The 19,368-nt window shown below is 41.8% G+C and overlaps 1 protein-coding gene across 3 annotated transcripts in view; it reads left to right on the top strand.

Moving 5' to 3' along the window:
* The first annotated feature begins 4,236 nt into the window (after positions 1–4,236).
* PMPCB (peptidase, mitochondrial processing subunit beta) overlaps positions 4,237–19,368 on the top strand; it is a 15,797-nt gene continuing 665 nt past the window's right edge. The window contains exons 1-11 of one of the 3 annotated variants that reach the window (XM_061640462.1): positions 4,237–4,405; positions 6,091–6,231; positions 8,938–9,024; positions 10,841–10,970; positions 12,997–13,195; positions 14,116–14,195; positions 16,202–16,314; positions 17,106–17,249; positions 17,876–18,036; positions 18,565–18,650; positions 18,997–19,085. In XM_061640462.1, the coding sequence (XP_061496446.1) occupies positions 4,307–4,405; positions 6,091–6,231; positions 8,938–9,024; positions 10,841–10,970; positions 12,997–13,195; positions 14,116–14,195; positions 16,202–16,314; positions 17,106–17,249; positions 17,876–18,036; positions 18,565–18,650; positions 18,997–19,085 (1,329 nt within the window). In that variant the 5' untranslated portion in view covers positions 4,237–4,306. Of the gene's footprint in view, positions 4,406–4,633; positions 4,699–6,090; positions 6,232–8,937; positions 9,025–10,840; positions 10,971–12,996; positions 13,196–14,115; positions 14,196–16,201; positions 16,315–17,105; positions 17,250–17,875; positions 18,037–18,564; positions 18,651–18,996; positions 19,086–19,368 lie in introns of those variants that run through there. The other 2 variants (XM_061640460.1, XM_061640463.1) reach the window with 2 other exon arrangements.

The following is a 19,368-nucleotide window of genomic DNA, read 5'->3' as shown; positions in this document are numbered from 1 at the left end:
CTTGCTTTAGTTCTCTGAATACCTTGATGAGAGTCATGAAGTTGTGAGAGGATACTTTGTCTTTGAGACACAAGAATAACCACCCTGTCTCCAAAATAAACAGTATCATCTTGACAACCTAAAGAGTCCTTTACAGACCAAAATGGCTTTGCAACAGGATAAACATCTCTCAGATACTGTGGCCATCCATTCTTTATGAGGGCTGCCACTGCTTGAAGTTGAGAATCTTGTTTTGTGGCTTCCTGTATAGTAGCTGCCCCCCTTGGATGCATGGCCAATGTATCCAATTCATATATTACTCTCTCACCAGCTATGGAATCTTCATCATTTACAGGAAGACCCACAGTAGGTCGAGACGGTGTATCAGCAAGATGCATGAGCTTGCCTGGGGTGTACACTACATTGTAAGTTGATACCTCTGAAGCTGTAAAAGCATACGCTGCAAACTAGCAGGACCACTACCAATTGGTTTTTAAAAAATTGCTTCCAAAGGTTTATGATCAGTTGGAACTGAAACAACTTTGCCAAACACATACTGATGGAATTTTTTTCATTTTATACAAGACTGCAAGCAATTCTTTCTCAATCTGAGCATAATTTTGCTCTGATGAGCCAAGTGATCTCGAAGCATAAGATGCTGGTCTATTCTCCTGAAGCAAACATGCTCCCCGACCATCTTTTGATGCATCAGCTTGCACAGTAACTGGTTTGGGAGTATCAAAATATTGAAGTACAGGTGCCTGACACAATTGCTATTTAACCAATTCAAAAGCTTTCTGATGTTCTGGCATCCAGTGGCGTCACTAGTGGGAGTGCGGGGGGGTGCGGACCTCCGGTGCATGCCCTCCCAGGGGCATGGACGAGGTGGCTGGGCTTGCGTGCATGCATGTGCGCGCACTCGAGGCCAGCCACCCCATCCATGCCCCTGGGAGGGCGCGCGCCAGAGGGGCACCCAGTGAGAGAAGGCCTGGGAACGCCGGCACACCTCCCTCGCCCTGCTGACGCTGCTCCCCCGCCCGCCTCCGAGGAGGAGTTGGAGCAGACTTGCCGAGCAACAGCGCCAGGTGGGGCGGCTCTGGGTGTCACCCCCCTCATGGTGACACCCGGGTGCGGGCCACACCCTCCGCATCCCGGTAGTGATGCCCCTGCTGGCATCCATTGAAACAATGCATCCTTTCTCAATAAATTTCGCAAAGATGCTGTCAATTCTGCCTCCCATGGAATATATTTTGACAGATATTGCATAGACCCCAAAAATCTGAGCATACCTTGTCTATCTTGTGGATGTATCATATCTTGGATAGCCTTGATTTTATCACCATCTGGTCAAACTCCCTGAACAGTCACTATCTGACCCATGTATTTCACAGTCAACCTTAAACTGAATCTTATCCTCATTAAACTTGATATTCTTAGCACGTGCCATCTCCATAATTTAAGAATCTGATCATGCTGTTCAGATGTTTCTGCTGCAATGATCGTATCATCAGCTATCATGTACACCCCTTTTATATGACCAAAAGTCTCCTCATTTTTCTGTTGAAACACTTCACTAGAGGATTTAAGTCCAAATGGCAAACAATGGAAACAATACCTTCCCCAAGGTGTATTAATGTACATAAATGTGATGAAGGTCTATCTAATTTCACCTGCCAATATCCATCTTTCTCATCTAAGATGGTAAAAAATTTCATACCAGCTAAACGGCTCAATACATCTTCTGTTGTAGGAATGGTATAATGCCGTCTATGAACTTTATTCAAATCACGAGGGTCAAGACATATGCGCAACTTCTCATTCTTTTCTGTAATAACCAGACTGCTCACCCAATCTGTAGGACCCATAACTCTATATATTACTCCTGCACTCTCCATCTGTCCCAAAGTCTCTTTTAATCTGTCCAGTATTGCAAAAGGTACCTTCCAACATCCATGAATAACAGGTGCCACTGCTGGATCAATATGGATATGGTGAGCACCCTCAAATTCACCAAAACCCTCAAAAACATCAGAATATATAGCAAGTAGCCATTCCTGTGTTAAAGGTTCAACTGTGTGCACACTATCAACCCGATGAACCAAACCCAGAGTCTCACAGGCTACCCTGCCCAATAGTGGAAGAGAGGAACTATCTGTTACAGTAGTCTGGCTCTTCCTCTTGGAATATAACAATCAAGGACAATAGTTCCCAAAGGCTTTATATGCGCTCCACAATAAGCCACAAGACTTGCATCACTTTTAGTTAGCATTTTCTTGCCTGGTAACTCATGAAATATATGAAGTGGCAAAGCATTCACCTCAGCTCCTGTATCCAATTTAAATTTTACTGAAAGTCCTCACAGAATTATATCAGCATACCATCCACCCACTTGGCTTGCAGCTAAACCAGTGGTCTCATGAGCTAATTCTCCAATAAACAAACTTTAAATCAAGGTCATGGATTTGATATCCCTGTTCTTTGTTGAACCTTAAATGTTTTTGCTTTACGTACTCTGACATGACTTTTCATGTCACATTTATGACAAATCTTTCCAAAAGCTGGGCAGTTTTGAGGCTTATGCACTGTACTACAACAAGAGCTCTTATTATCTCTAGATTGTGACTTCTCAGGTATAAGAGCCTGTACTGGAATCCCCTCACAATCTTTGCCAGTTACATGTACTGCATGCAGCTCATTGCCATATGCTGAGAAACTTGACATAGTCTGTAGCTGAACTCTTGTTATTTCATCTGTACGACATATTTCAATTGCTTTCTCCAGAGTAAGATCAGGGTCCCTCAGCAGTCTTTCCTTTAATTTCTCCTCCTTCACACTAAACACAATGTTATCCTTTACCATATCATTAAATGCCACACCAAATTCACAGTTACTAGCTTTAAGTTTAAGTTGAGTAACAAACTGGTCAATGGTATCTCCATGTATCTGTGAATGATTCCAGAAGGAATATCATTCAAATACCACATTCTTACGAGGAGGGCAATATATCCTAAATTGTTCAAGAACTTCTGCTATATCTTTTGGCCCCTCTTCAGAGAAAGCAAAAGTGTTATAAACTACCAGCACTTCTTCTCCCACACAGTGCAACAAAATAGCTACTTGCCATTTCTTAGAGACATTATCAACTCCAGTAGCAGTACAATATAGCTGAAAAGCTTGCTCCCAGCATTTCCAGTTCACAGCCTGAATAAGTTCATGTTTACAGCTACTAAGGTGCTAAATGTGTGCAAAAACACACCAACAACCCTCAATTGCAAAGGAAAAGAAATCCATATTTGACTTCTGACACCATGTGATGCCTGGCTATCAAGAAAAGCACTCCAGTCTCACATACAGGAAACAGGTTTAATAGAAAGCTCAAAGCATACATCTAAATAGGGAATGCTTGACAAAGCACTTGGCTGATTAAATACTTCTCACCTGTGCTCAGCAAGCAAGTCATAATTCTAAAAAAGACATTACACCGCACCAAGCAAGTGTGGTTGATGCTTAATGTATCTTGCTTAATGACATCACTAGGCCCTGTCCATATGTCATCACTAGGGCACGCCGCCTATGACATCACTAGGATCCTCCTCTGGAATCTCGGGTTTGGGATGCTTCTGACCTGACAACCCTACCTGGCAACCCTATAGTCACTACTATGTTCAGGGATATATACAGCATCCCCTCCAAACCTCTGTCAGTCATCTTTGAAGTAGGCTTAATTTATCTGCTGTTTGTAAGAACAAGAAATAAAAAAGCCGATTTACTCAAAAGTAGGCCCACCTTTAGTTTGTTTAGATTAGAATCACAGTCTTAAAGTGAGTAGCTCATGCCCTAAATTTTAGTCCCTCATCGCTGTGGCGACAAGGCTCGTGGCAACGGAATGCAGTGTGATAAATGGCTCAGAAATTAATGTAACTTCAAACGAAGTTTGACAAAATGTCTTGAATTTGCTCGTAACGATTTAGCCCTTGACGATTCTGCAGTCTCATCACGAGTCACTGCCACACGACGTTGTTATGCTGCAACTTTACAAACGACGTTTTAAAAAGGGGTGACGACATATCAAGTAAGAGCTCATCGTAACGAATGTGACATTTTATTAACGCTCTCCTGATTTTAGGCATTTAAAACAAGAGAAGATGGGCAGGCCTTTTTTAAAACAATTGAAAGTACGAGAAGCAGTTCTACTTCAACAACCGCTATCCAGGGTACATCTAAAAGCATCTCCGCCCCTATTTCCCCCTTGTCTTTCTCCTCCAGGCGTGACACGCTATTCCGGAAATGCTCCCGGCTCGTCCGACTCCTCGGCTCTTGCCGTAAGATGGCGGCGGCCGCAACAGCGGGTTGCATAGCGGGAAGGCGGCTCCTTCGGGCCTGGCCAGGTCACCTTATCGCGTGGAACTCAGCCTCTGGGAGACGGGTGAGTGTCAAATCTCTGCCATGCATAAGTAGCAAGGACTGGCGAGCGCTACTTGTTAGCCTTGGCCAACAAGGTGCCGTTATTAACGATATTCGAGAACGACGTTCCCACGCGCTTGTCCTCGACGCACTGCATGTTGGGATATGTAGTCTCCTAGCAGTAAGCATGATACCGGGCTCGGCTAGCCCCGGCTGTCTTTCACTCCACTATGATGGCGAGAAGGGTGGAATCATTAGTACACCGCATGCTGGGAATTGTAGTCCATGGTGCTGATTCTGAATTTGTTAAGGGCCGTGAGTTGTTATTATTATTGTTATTATTATTAAACTTATATCACACCCTTCCTCCCAGTAGGAGCCCAGGGTTTGTCTTGGAGTCAGTAGTCAAACGTGGTGCCTCTCATGCTTGGGCTGAACTCTTGAGCGCATGAAGTATGAGTGAGCTCCCCGCATACAGAGTCCCCACAGCATATAATAGAGGAAGACTTCCAGAGCATAATGTGTGGTTTCTAATCAGACCTGATTCCTATTATATTTTTCTAAAAATTAACCACTATTGAAAGTCAGTATTACTTGTAAGACACTTTTTGCTTTTTAACAAGGTGTTGCTAGGAGGAATATCCCACCATGAGAGGAGGTTGGTTGTCATCCAGCCGCTCCTAATTTTGCAGTGACAGTATCCAGCAGTACCGGTAACAAGGTAGCTAGGTCAAGAATGAAAGATATTTCATAGTACAGGTAGTACGTTTCCTGGGACATCTTTTCAGCGCTGTTTGCCTCAGTAAAAGTGTGATACTGGGGAAAGGAGTCTGGCCTTAACACTGAAGTCTAGTTTCAATGTCAGGGCTTAGCCTTTGAACACATGAAGCAATAATGAAGATTGTATCTCTCAACACATTTCTTTCAGCACTGAGTAACCACATGCTCTTCCATTGTGATGGATTGTGAAAAGGGAGTTCAGATGAACTCTCTCTGAGGTGTTAAGTTGTAATGGTTAAAAGCTTGTGTGAGGGGGCAATGTGGCTGTGTTTTTAGCAACTATGAGAAAGGACCCTATATGTGTATGTACATACAACTCTTTCATGTGAGAACAATTCTTGATTGGCTCAGATTTCCCCTTGCGCATAGAGGAGCTCATCATGTGTACATTGGTGTGCATGTAGGGGCACTTCTTACAATTGCCCAATGGATGGTAGGCAGAGCGGCCAGCCCATGCAACCCTGTGGCTCTCTGGAACAAGTGAGAGGGTTTATCTGAATTCCCTTAAAGTGAGGGCTCCACAAAAGTTTGCTTCTCAGTACTTTGTAGGAAAAAAATGAACAAAGTTTTGAGAACCATGTATTGTCTTGCATGCTAATACAACAGTAACTGTTGTATATAATAACTGGAACTTTGGGTTGTATCCAGTGATGTTGTTCCATTGGCAAAAGGACTTCCAGTTGAGCAGCCAAACTTCCTTTCCTCCTGTGAGCCCCCCCCCAGGGTTTCTTGAGCAGATTTAGGGGAAACATGGGGGGGTGAGGAGAGGGAGGTGAAGTTCCATTGCACAAAGGTCCTTGCATGAATGGAATGACTTCTTTGTATACAACCTTTATTTTCTCTCTCACAATTTCACGATGAATCTTACTTGCTTATAAGTGAAGATTTGCATTTGTATTACTGCTGACTGGCCACTTTTTCCAATAGTCTGTACATCTTGGGAGAAGCAGATTCAGGGCTATCAAGGCAGCACCCCAAATTGTCCTAAATGTTCCTGAAACAAAGATATCATCTCTAGAGAATGGCTTGAGAGTAGCGTCTGAAGATTCTGGGCTATCAACATGCACAGTAAGTGACAGTTGTGAGTGAAATGCTCCCCTGCCCTTCCAGATCTTTGGCCTATGATTATCCTAAAGACATATCAGCTCCCGTTGAAAAACCTACATGTGTGTCATTCCATGTGCCTGATGGTGGTTTTGGCCTGTAATAGTAGACTTGCAAGATAGATCTGATCCATTTATACTTTACATGGGATGCTAGTGACATGCATGACTTTTTAGCATGGGGAGTGTACAAATAGTTATTAGCTTTTGTCAGATGTAAACTGCTGTTAAGCAGTATACATAGTGCAAATGGAGGGTGTACTAACAAATCATCTTGTAATTCTGTATCTCTTATAAAACGAAGGGTAAGATTCTTCCAAAATTGGGGGGGGTTGCACTTCCACCTTTAATACTCTTCCAGACCCCTTTCATTGTTCCCTGTGTTTGCTGCACACTCTTTACTGACTGTTTTGTAATACCTGTTCATCTACTTGTTCACTAATGGGATATGGACCTATATCTGGGGGGAAAAACCAGCATCCTGTGTGAGTATCACTTAGGAAAGTGCTTGGTTGGCCGATTGGAAGCAGATAGCAATAACTAGGGGAGGGGAAGGGAACCACTGGCCTCCAAGCCAGATCAGGTCCACACAATCTTCGGTAGCCTGTAGTCTCTCCTCCATCTGCTATGTCTCCTCTGCCTTGCTGTGACCACCTCATGCAGTGGGGTGATGAGCATCATCTTGTACTGCCCAGGGCTTGCCTGCAATGATCCAGCCACCACCAGGAGAATGAGGGAAGGAGAGAGAGACTGAGAGGAAGGCAGGTGCACATACAAGCTTGGAGGCCAGCTTCAGATCATGGTGGCTAGCGTATTTGCTGCTGTGCTCTGTGGTAGGGCCTCTGAGTTTCTGCATGCATCTTCTTGCCTTTCAGTTTCTCTCTTATTTTCTTCATGGTGGCTAGATTGCTGTGGGTGAGCAGTACAAGATTGTCATCTTCCCTCTACAGAATGTTGAACACCTAGAGATTGTCATGGGCCAACAAAGTGGGAGCTGGAGTCTTTCTTGTTTCTTTTCAGGTGGGCGGGTGGTGAATCCACAAGAGGGGGTGGCAGTGAAAGAGAAATAAAAAAAAGTGTGAAGAGAGAGAATGGAATGGATATGTGTGTTTGTATGGTTGAATGAGTGTGTGTGTTTATGGATGGACGTGCAGTGGTACAGCTAGGGTGTTAGACACTCGACTTACTAGTCTTACAGGGTCTCCTTTACTTACTTCAGATGTGAAGCACATAATGCTCCCAATCACATTGACAGACACATGGTATAAACTGATCCTATGCATACTTATTCAGAAGTAAATCTCACTGTGTTCAATAGACTTCATTCCAAAATCACCTGGAAATAAATTTCTCTTAAATTAATTTATTCCTCCCAATAGGTATTCTACCCAGATGATGATCACCCCCAAATTCATTTCCTCCAAATTCATTACTCGCTCAGATTCTGCCCTAAATTCATTTTTGTTCAGTTATACTTCAGTCTACTAACTTCTCCCTTCTGCCTCCAACTCCATACATGGCTTTACTAAGCTTTTAAGTTTCTTTTTTCCCCCTCAAAAGAAGAGGCAAAGAGCTGTGCAAGAAAACAAGCCCCACCACCTGTAAATACATTTCTTTCTCTCATCTCAGGTAGAGACACATTTGACTGTTCCGTCAGTTCCAGTGCGTCTCCACCGCTTTTTTCTGAAAACGGGGGCACATTATGCTAGTCAAATCCTGCCCCTTTTTACAGTGAAACCTGGTGAGATCAGCTCAAGTGGGTTTTTTAAAAAAAAATCAGCTTTAAACACATTTCACAACTGATTGGCAGATCAACCCATTGCCCATCCAGGCGTGGCCAATGGAAATGCTTTGCTGTAGGTGACTAGTGTGCTTGCAGTCTCATTCTTTCTCTCAACCCCCCCCTTATCTTTGACCAGTGTGCATGTACTCTCCAATCCAGTTCATTCTAAGAGGAAGTAGGAAGGAAACAGCTCTTTCCCCCCCAAAACAGCAGCTGGTTGCTCAGGTTGCTGTTCTGCACAACTGCTGCATGGAGCCAGGGCTTGGATTCTTTCTCTCCCTCCCCCCTACACTGTGATTCCAAGAGGCAATTTTGCTCAGAGATCAGTAGCATCCCACAGTCCACCTTTTGCTCAATTTGGGGGGAGTAGAGAGTTAGAGTGCTTTGTTTGGGAGGAGGCTTGGAGAGCTAAAGTGCTCTGTTGGGGGTCCCCTCTGCCCACTCTGACTGGGGACTTCTTCCTCAAGGTCTAACACTAACAATGCTACCAGATGTGTGTATGTGTGTGAAAAAGTATGGAGTGGTGTCCCCCCCACTTTCTCTTGAGATTAAGGGAGAAAGGGAGTGGGATGGGGTGAACTTAAGAGGGAGAGAGTGTGGGGTGGCTCTGGCTCTGGCAAGTGGCCCCTGAAGTATTCTTCCCAAGGGGATGTGGCCCTCGGAAGAAAAAAGGTTTCCCACCCATGAGGAAGAGCATCTTCAGATACATTACAAGAGAGATCTGAATTTTTGTGTGTTGAAGAACACTGAAAGGTATTATTTCTTCAGCTTGTAAAACTTGTCATGTTAAAGATTTTACCTTTTTGAGAGAAATGAACACTCAGTCTCCCCTTCATATAGAATCTCAGTCTAATTGGTTGATAACACTAATGATTTGTTTTGAATGAGGTGGGACTTTGGATTGATGCTGGAAGCAGATACGAAAATGAGAAAAACAATGGAACAGCTCACTTCCTGGAGCATATGGCTTTTAAGGCAAGTTCTCAAAGTAAATTTCCCAAATTGCTTTTCAAATTAAATATTAATTTGTGTTCATCTTTAATTCAGCGGCAGGCCTTATTCCTAGCTTCCAATTAGAAAACTAAAAAGCAATGTCAAAGCACATAAGCTTTAAATTTAAATTTTGTTCCAGTTCTGACAGCTGGTTTATATGTGGTGAAATAACCTTGCCCCAATGTATAATACTTAATGGCTTTGAAAGTGGCCGCAAGGTTAAAGGAAGGATAGTAACTTTGCAGCTTGTCAGCCTCATGAAACTGATGGAGTCCTTCTATTACTCCTCTGAGGGATCTCATATGCATTGTCTGTTGTGGTCCGTGAAATTTGCTGACTGTGCAACCACCATAATCTCTTGGATCTTGCTTCCTGCATTACACAGTGCTGCATCGCACACAGCAGGTGCTCCATTCTTGTGAGATACGTAGCACCATCATGATGTGTGGGACTCACAGAGAGTTCTTTACAGCGTGCGACACTGCATAACAATAGCAGGAAAAGCATGGAAATCTGTCAGTGTTAGAGTGGACATGCTGGTTTGCACCACAAACGGTTGGTGTCCTAGGGGACCGTGTATCCCAGGGGATTGGGTGGTCTGCCCTCTGAAAAGTTACCTGCCAGTCATATAAGACAAGTAATGATGTATCAGGATATTTTAGATCATACCTGGTTTTTAATTCAACAACTATTTCTGTTTGGTCTGTCTGTAGGCTTGGAGAACTCAAAGGTGGTTGAATATGATTCTGGCCATGTGTGTTTGTTGGGCAGTGAGCCATACAAACTGGCTTGTCTTAATCAAACTAGAGCTGAGGGACTAGATATGTTGATCTTTCTTAAGGAAATATGGTTATTAAAAACTACAAGAGTGGTAGGTCATTTAACTCTTAGTCTTTATATGTGATACCTTAAACTTTGAATGGGTGACTACTGATATTCCAGCAACAGATACTCACAGGGAGTAAGCCCCATTGAACTAAGTTGGACTTACTTCAGAGTATACATGAAGTGTCACTCATAACATGATATATTCTTCATTTATGCTCATTTAGACCTGTGGAATTGTACCCATTTTAGCAGTGAATAACATTTTGTCCTCAGATTTTTAGGTAAATTAATCAGACTTATAACCTGCTTTGTCTTGAATGAGCAAGGCAGGTACTGATTTGTTAAAAATTATGAAATCTATAATAGTAAGGAAAGCATCCTGGCTCCACCTGAGAATAACCAGCTGAAATAATAAGATCATATACAGCTTCCAGAAAATACTCAGGCTTTGATCTTTGGAAGAAGAGGCAGCCATTTGGGGACTTATCAGAAATGTGACTTCTGCTTAGGGGGCTTTGGACTGCTTTATGATGTCCTATAAAACTACACAGTAACAAAGGTCCAGGCAACTTGAGTTTCTACCTCGTAATATTGGGAATACACATATATAATTGTCCTCAGCATATGATGGGACAGTGTGTTGGATGACTGCAGTGCTTTCTTATGCCTGAAAGCATTGTTTGATTGAATGCAACTCATCAGCCCCTCACCATGTGATGCAGGTGCCTTTTAAAGGCCCGGCTTATTGTTGACAAACTGGAAATAGGTCATCCACCAGACTTGCAAGTTAAACTTGCTGGGTTCAGATCACTTTGGAGTCACTGATGTAAGATAACTGCATTGTATATATTTCTGATTGTGAAATTATATTTTGTATTTTTCTAAGTTATCTCTTCCTTTTGCACTGAGGTCCTCTTGCTGTTTTATTTCTCTTATTATCCAGAGTTGAAATTATTTATTTAAATTGCAGGGAACAAGAAAGAGGTCCCAGTTGGATCTGGAGCTAGAGATTGAAAACATGGGAGCTCACCTTAATGCTTATACATCAAGAGAACAAACAGTATATTATGCAAAGGCTTTCTCAAAAGACTTGCCAAGAGGTAATTATGACTTTGGGGACATCTCTAATAAATTATTTTCCCCCCTGAAGGAATTGAGCTTGAAAAGATAGCTGTTAAACATAATTAAAGGACACACTGTGAAGACTGTGGGGGGCAGGGACTGTGTGCTGGGATTGCTTTATGCTTTTCTATGACATACCCTTCTACACCGTTTTTGAAATTGAGGCCTGGTTACAAGAATGTTTGCTGTCTGCCTTATGCCTGAATGTGTGCCTTCTCACTCACCTTAGCAGTAGGATCATAACATCATTTTCCTGCTCTTTCAGTGAATAATCATGGAAGTGCTTTTGCAATCTGAAATGAATCTGTATAATCTTAAACTGATTGGATCCAAAGGCTCCCATTTCTACAGATCATAACTGAATCCAACTTGAATCACTACTCCCCCATGGAAAAGTTCCTTCTTTTACCATTCCAAGTATCTGAGTAATCTAGATGTAAACATTTCATCTTTAGATGTGAGATGTATAATGTTTCTCTGCCTTGTTCACCAACTTTTGCCTGCTATTGTGAGGAAAAACAAAGCAAATAAGTCCACATTTTCCTAGCTGTTTTGTAGTCCTCTAGTATTGCCTTTTATCATTATGACCTTGAAAATTTATCGTTGCCAACCTTTACTGACTTAAATCAAGGAGTCTCCAGAATAATGTCTGTGAGTGTCTTCAGTTCAAGGTAAGTGTACGTACTGGTCTAAGTAATGAATGTATGAATGATTTATTTGTTACAGTCATAGACCAGTAAAACAGTCTTGGATGTAGAAAATAGCTCACAGAACCCTAGAGCTTGGGGCTGTTTCACACAGTACACAGAGAACCTGGGTTTGCCAGTTTATACTAAATAGGGAGCCACAGAATCCCAGTTTCTTAATGAGTGTATATTTACAAGTATTGTTCATATAGTCTCATTTGTTTGTGCTTAAACCTTCTTAGAGCTTGATCTTATGAACATTTGTTTGGAATTGATTTATTTGAAAGCGAGTATTGATTTCAATGGGTTTTACTCCCAAGAAAGAGTGCATAGGAGTATAGCCTTAAAAGTGTATTTAAAGATCTTTTTCACACATCCCAGTAAGACTTCAACCATGACTTAACTGTGTATGACCAACTGTGCTTGCTTCATTTCTTCCTCCGGTGTGCAGAGGAAACACACTGCAACTGGTAATCCAAGAACAAACCTTCGTTTATTGGTTTCATTTGGAGAGAAACAAACCACGATTCCTGTTCAAGTGTAGCATTAAGCCAGGGAGCATGTTTTTTTCTTCTTAATGCTAGCAGGGATGAGTGAAGTGGGTGTGATTTGGTCATCCATGGTAAGCCATGGTTTAGCGCTTCCTGTGACAAGTGAATGTGGCTAATATGTGAATTGGCACTTAGTATCTTCAACTTTAATTTAAGATTAAATACATAGAGCCTGTGTACTCCTCCAATTCTCTGGAGGAGATCTTTTGGGATACAGAGTTTCAAGGAGAGGGTAAAATAGGTGAAACTCATCTCCACTACCTCCAGTGGAGCATCCTGTGGGTGGCGTTTTGTGCACAGATGGTCTAGATCCAACCCAAGAACTATACAGTCATGTAAATTGCAATGTTGTGCTCACTGGAAGTAAAATATATAAGGGCATTGTCAATCACTCTCATTGATTCCCCCCCCCCCCAAGATGAGCAAGTGTGTTCAGGGCTGGAACCATTAACAATTCCCCTGTAATAGATTTTAACAATTCATCAAAGAAACATAGTTATCCCATTCTGATACCAAGGCTGCAGTCCTCAGCAAACATTAAAATCATGTTCCACAGAAATCCATGAAATTTATTTCAGATTAAAAAGGTTTAGAAAGTGTGCACTTGCCACTTTTTCCTACTTAGGTACAGTGTGTTTAGCACCTGCTTAACAGTTTTACTCATAACTAAAAATACAGTTAGGAAGCTTATTTGATGGAATATAGTGAAGACAGTGTTTTCTAAATTACAGAAACATGATCAAGATATATTTCTTTCTTATTTCCAGCTGTGGAGATTCTTGCTGACATCATACAAAACAGCACACTGGGAGAGGCAGAGATTGAGCGGGAACGAGGAGTGATCCTTCGAGAAATGCAGGAAGTTGAGACTAATTTACAGGAAGTTGTCTTTGACTATCTTCATGCCACAGCTTATCAGAACACAGCACTGGGACGGACTATATTAGGACCCACAGAAAACATAAAGTATGTCTCCCTTTTGTTGCTCTCTTAGGCCCTATCTCTGCTATACATAAGGCAATATTATACCATTTTGAACAGCCATGGCTTCCCCCAAAGAATCCTGTAGTGCTGAGAGTTGTTAGGAGACCCCTATTCCCCTTAGAGAGCTACAATTCCCAGAGTGGTTTAATAATCAATCTTTCTTCCTAGGGAACTCTGCCGTTCCCAAAGCAAAGATTCGTATTCTGAAAAAAATTGCACCATGTTGGAACCTTTCTGCACAATTAAGTTTTGTTAATTGAAAGTGTGTTTGTTGTGCATGGTCCAAATGTCATTCCTGAAAGTAGATTTTAATTTTTTTCAGACCTGTTGCATTTTTTTTCCAAGCACACAATGTGCTGTATTTTGTACCTGGGGAAAATGCAATTATTTCTAGGTAATACATTTTGTTTTTGTTTTGACATCACTTCTTGCATATTATAACATAATTTGTGTTAAGTGGCACAAACCCAGTTTTGCTCCATGACATTCAGCTTGTTGTTTAAACATAGTTTGTATGTTCACCTTTTTAAAGCAAGATTTGTTTTTGGGGTTTGAGATTGGGTGTTGAGCTGTTCTGTGTTGTGCTACTAGTATGCAGGAGCATGTCAGTGCTACACAATTCTCTTAAGGGCTCCTGGCCATAAAGATTATGTATGGGATTGTGCATGCAGTGGGTTCTTTTTTAAAAAAGCATGGCAAATAGCCACAAGGCCATTCCTTCCTCCAAAATTACACAAAATTAGCCACCTTGAACATCAGAAGCAATTTTGCATTAAATGGTGGTGTACTACTTTCAGCTTAAGCTGTTATCTCCCTCTGTTATAATTGGCAAGGAATAGCATTCCCTTCTTACTATGCATCATAATCTTTTATTTTTCCCCATTTTGCTGTTCTGCTTACAGGTCCATTAACCGTAATGACTTGGTGGAGTATATTACAACACATTATAAAGGGCCTAGAATGGTACTTGCTGCTGCTGGAGGTTTGTATGATATATACAGTGTCTGTGGTATTTGCACTGTTTACTTTGAGGTAACGGGAACACCTTGGAAGCTTCTTCACTACCTCCACCCTAGCTAGTATCTTAAGAAGAAAAAACAAAATACCAAACCTGGAGATTCAGCAGTGGGTGTTTCTAAAGCAGGAAACAAGAATGCAACTCATCTGTTTAGGAAAGAGGATTTTGCAACTAAGTAGTATATCTTTTCCTTCTGTTGAATGTATGTCACAGGCCTGATTCATAGATGGTGGTTAACCATGGTTTATTAAACATCCATGCTTTAACCATCACAGGATGTTACAGGTTATCAGGGTAACTGGTTTGTTTATTAATACTCTGCCGTCCTTCTATCCTGCCTACTTCCTGCCCTCAGCTGCCTCTCTGCCAGACATCACTGAAGCATTTGCCGTGGCACTTGACAGGTCACATTGCCTCACCGTTTTCCTTTCTGTTAGCTGGCTGTGAGGATGAGGGTGTGGAAATCTTCTTGGTAATCTTTTCCCTTCCATTCCCCCAAGAAACACATACCTATACTCCTTGGCAGCATGTAGTTTTTAATCCTTTTCTTGCCCTCCTCCATTCTGCAGCCACACTTTGTATTATTCTTTCCCCAGCTGACAATCAGTTGTTACTATGAACTTAACCTTTGAATTTAGTAAGCATCACCTAGATTAGAGCCACCCCTACCTCTCCCTTACCCCTCTGCTGCCAGGCGATTTGACACTGCTTTTACTCACGTACACTGAAATAGTTGCATTTGTTAATTGTAATGACTCTTCGGAGTAGAACTTCATTTTGAACACTTCTCCTCTTGCTCAACACCCTTCTGTTTCTAAGCCTAAAGCTCCTGCTGCTGTGAGCTCTACCTATGTTGAGAAAGTGCACTTGTTTCAAAACACCACATATTGCTTGGGTCACTGCTAGGAGTGGAGTGCTGCATGATCTTTGTGTCCATTGTTAGCCACAAGTATAGTGGTTGAGATATTGAACTGCAGGAATGGTTTTCCAACCGTTGCATGATTTACAAAATGGTGCCCCTCCCTCTCTCTCTCTCTCTCTCACACAAACACACACATGCTCACTCACACACACACATTCTGCATGATTCCCTTCTGATAAATCTAATTGGTTCAGTAAGTGCGCTAAGCTTCCATCATTTTATTAACTAATTTCTAACTTTTGTATAGTTTCAAGCAACTTTTACACACCACTCTTGGTATTCCTGTGAATAGTCAGCTGGTGGTGTGAAAGAATGGGGGGGGTAGCAATACAGCTTTTAAAGAAGCAGTATTAGCTGCCTGTGCTTTTTCTTGAAACACTGCCCAAATTTTAAGGGAGCCATAGGCCCCAAAATTGTTCATTTACTGACCAAAACCACCCAGCAGCACAAACATCTGCACCTCCAGATCAAGCTGTGAGTTTAAGGGAGGGGGGTCAGGGCAGGCTTGGGTGAGGAAAAGGATACTGTCACCAGGCAGAGTTTGCAGTGATATCAGCTTTGAGAAAAACATCTGTGAGAAGAACTGACAGTGGCTTGTGTCTCTGTTGCTTGGCATGCAATTTGGGAAGGGCGACAAAATAAAACTGCCCAAACCATAGTTAAGGAGATGTCTGTGTTAGCACTAAGGCATCATTAAGGTCAGTAAGCCAACAACAAACTATGGCTTATTTTTAGGAGCAAACCATAGTTAAGGTGCTATGCTGGGTTCTGACATAACACTAAGCTATGGTTTCTTAACTAAAGTTTATTTAAACCACGGCTGAATGAGGCTTGTTAGAAGGGTGATAGGAAGAAAAGTAGTCTTAGAGAAAATATGGTCTTACCAGTAGTGTGTTGTTGATCCACATTTAGAAATAAGATATAAAGAAAAGGTAAAATAGCAAATGGTTAAGAAGTTACCTTTGGATTCTAAAGTGTTTACTTGCTTTTCAGTCTGATTCATTTTTGTATATCCCAGCTAAACTATAGTTGCATCTCAATTCTTTAGGAATCGCTCATGATGAGTTGCTTGAACTAGCGAAGTACCATTTTGGTAACTTGCCATCTATTGTGAAAGGAGGAGCACCAGCCATGCCTCCTTGCCGGTTCACAGGCAGTGAAGTAAGTTGAGGCCTTTTCTCTCCCAGACAGCTACAGGAACAGCAGTCTGAAAAATGACTGATAATGCTGTGGTAATACAGGGAATCTTGTTTGGCTGCAAAATTGCTGATGAACCTGATAGAGTAGAGGTTGTCAGCAATCTTTTAAAGCACTACCAGTAATTTAGGAGTGTTACATTACAGCATTCATGGGGTTTGTTTCTTTTGCTGCATTGACTTTATCATTTAACCTCTGTGAAGTTGCTGTGATGTCTTGTTTAAACATTATTATGGAGCCATTTAAGTGAAAATAAAAGCTTTACCATTGCTTTAGTGCATTAGACAAATGTTGGGTGAGGCTCTTGTTAGCCCAAGATGCATTTTGGCTGTTGTATTAAAGCAAGGATAGGGAACTTTTTTCAGACCAAGGGCCACATTTTCTTCTGGGCAACCTTATGGGGGCCACATGCCAATAGCAGGTGAGGCCAGAGATAGAAGTAACTAGAGCAGCAAACGTAAATGTTACCTTTATTACAGCAGGCTAGTTTCTACTTAGACTCTCATACCCATCTCTGTCCTGCATCCATCCAGGCAAGCAAGCTGTTAAGGACACATTCCAGCCAGGCAAAAACATTTGAGGGTGCAAAGTAGCGTCAATGGTGGCCATGGCCTGGGGAAGGGGATGTGTGGCCAAGGGGAGGTATAGACTGGAGAGAGTTGTGGGTCAATTAGAAAGGCTTGGAAGGTTGCGTTTGGCCCCTGGGCCCAAGGTACCAATGTTTCTACAACTCCTTATTTGTGGTACTTTATCAGATTCGCGTGCGAGATGATAAGATGCCTTTGGCACATATTGCAATAGCTGTTGAAGCAGTCGGCTGGTGTCATCCAGATACTATTCCTCTCATGGTAGCAAATACTCTGATAGGCAACTGGGATCGTTCTTTTGGAGGTGGTGTGGTAAGTTAGCCTCAAAATTACTATCCAGTTTCAGGAAACGGACTGTTGCTATTTTTGGTTATTTCTACAATGGTTCCTTGTGAAACATTAGCTCATCTCAAGCAGGATTTTTTTGAACATGGAGATAGGTTTATGGATTCTTACTGTAGCTATTTTAAAATCAGTCTTTGAGTCCAGTGGACCCATAATGTTGCCATATAAGAACCAAACTAGATGTGATGTGGAGATATTATTTGGTTAAAAGCAATTATGGGGGGGGGATTGAATGGTTTCCCCCTATGCTTGTTTCCTTAACTTCCTTCAGTTGCTATTAGCCCTGGTGTTCTCTAAAAATGATTCACCTGTTAAGGTCCTTGACAGAATTGGGGGGAAATCAAGCCTGTTCTGAACTGAGATTTCCTTTTAACTCCAGTAGCGATTATTTTACCTTAGATTCATCTGTCTTTAATCTTGTACTTTAATTTAAATTGTATATTATCAATCAGCTTGCCACTTACGAGGTGGGTGAATGAATGAGTGTAGGGTAGAAAGAAAATGCTTGTATAAAAAAAAGTCTGGAATGAAGGCATTAGTTAAAGGTACTGAATGGACCTATTGTACCCCAAACGTATTTTTTATCTCAACAGAATCTGTCTAGTAAGCTTGCTCAGGTGGCATGCCATGACAACCTCTGTCATAGTTTCCAGTCCTTCAACACTTGTTACACAGATACTGGACTATGGGGTGTCTATATGGTTTGTGAAGGAACTACCATAGACGACATGATGCACTTTGTTCAGAGAGAATGGTAAGGGGAAATAGGCTTTTGTGAAAGTAGGTGACTTGAGCAGCAAACTCCCTGAAGAATGGCATTATATGCATGCATTACATCGGTCCCCTGTAACAATTATCAAAATATACTGACAGTGAACTTTATACATCATGCATTAGAAATTAAACCTAAATAATTCCAGTTGTAAGCCTAGGAGAGAACTCTTCCTTTCTAGCACTGATTTTACCTAAAGTTGGTACAGGACTCCACCTACAGGACACTGTAAAGCACTGCCCTTGTGCTTTACAAAGCACGGGGCTTGTGCTGACTTAGGTGACCTTCTGACAGGTTCCAAACCCAACATCAACTATGTGACCTGTCTGCTTCTCCAAGATGTTGTGCCTTTGCAGTGGCTTACGGGACCAGCCTACTGGAGGCCATGAATTTTCTATGCACTCTTTATAAAGGCCTGTTTTTTAAATTATCCAGATTGTGCAATTGTTCTAGTGGCAAAAGTGACAGCCAAATTATTTCAATATTTCCACTTAATTCATTGTCTTACAGGATACGACTTTGCACTAGTGTTACTGAAAGCGAGGTAGCACGTGCCAAGAATCTTCTAAAAACCAACATGCTATTACAACTGGATGGTATGATATACAATTGTGCTATTTTTTAAAGTCGTGTAATTAATTTGCATACTAAGAAGAGCCTGCTAGATCAGGCTTATGCTCCATCTAGTCCAGCATCTTGTTCTCAGTAGTGAACCAGATGCCTATGGGAAGCCCACAAGCAACACTTCCCCTACCTGTGGCTTCCGGCAGCACTCTGGCTATGGTGGCAAAGCACAGCCATCATGGCTAGTAGCCATTGACAGCCTTATCCTCCATGAAATTGGTGTAATCCTCTTTTAAAGCCATCCAAGTTGGTGGCCATTATTGCCCCTTGTGGGAGTGAATTCCATAGTTCAACGGTGCTAAGAATGTCTTATTTTAGGTTCCACTCCCATTTGTGAAGACATTGGACGACAAATGTTGTGTTATAATCGTCGAATCCCAATTCCTGAACTTGAAGCAAGAATTGAAGTAAGGAGCATAATGATCTTGTTGTTTTTCATACTATCTAGGGATTATGGCTGAGACTTTACTGTAATTCTTTGGTTGTTGAGGATCTTCGCTTTCACATAGGCATGCCTAATGCTTGAAAGCATGAAATTCTGCTGGTCTCTCAAACATGAGAATTGACTAAAAGAAGAGCTCACATAGTGCCCTGAACTGGTCCTAGGAAAGCCTGCGTTACAAAATATTAAAAACACAGTTCAACTTGCCTACTTCATACAGGCTGTAGCTTTTCTTGGTGCCAAGTCTG

The sequence above is a fragment of the Rhineura floridana genome, chromosome 8, assembly GCF_030035675.1.
Source record: "Rhineura floridana isolate rRhiFlo1 chromosome 8, rRhiFlo1.hap2, whole genome shotgun sequence".
NCBI classification, from domain to species: Eukaryota; Metazoa; Chordata; class Lepidosauria; order Squamata; family Rhineuridae; genus Rhineura; species Rhineura floridana.
Note: the sequence above shows the minus strand (reverse complement) of the source record. Positions and strands in the feature narration are given on the sequence as shown.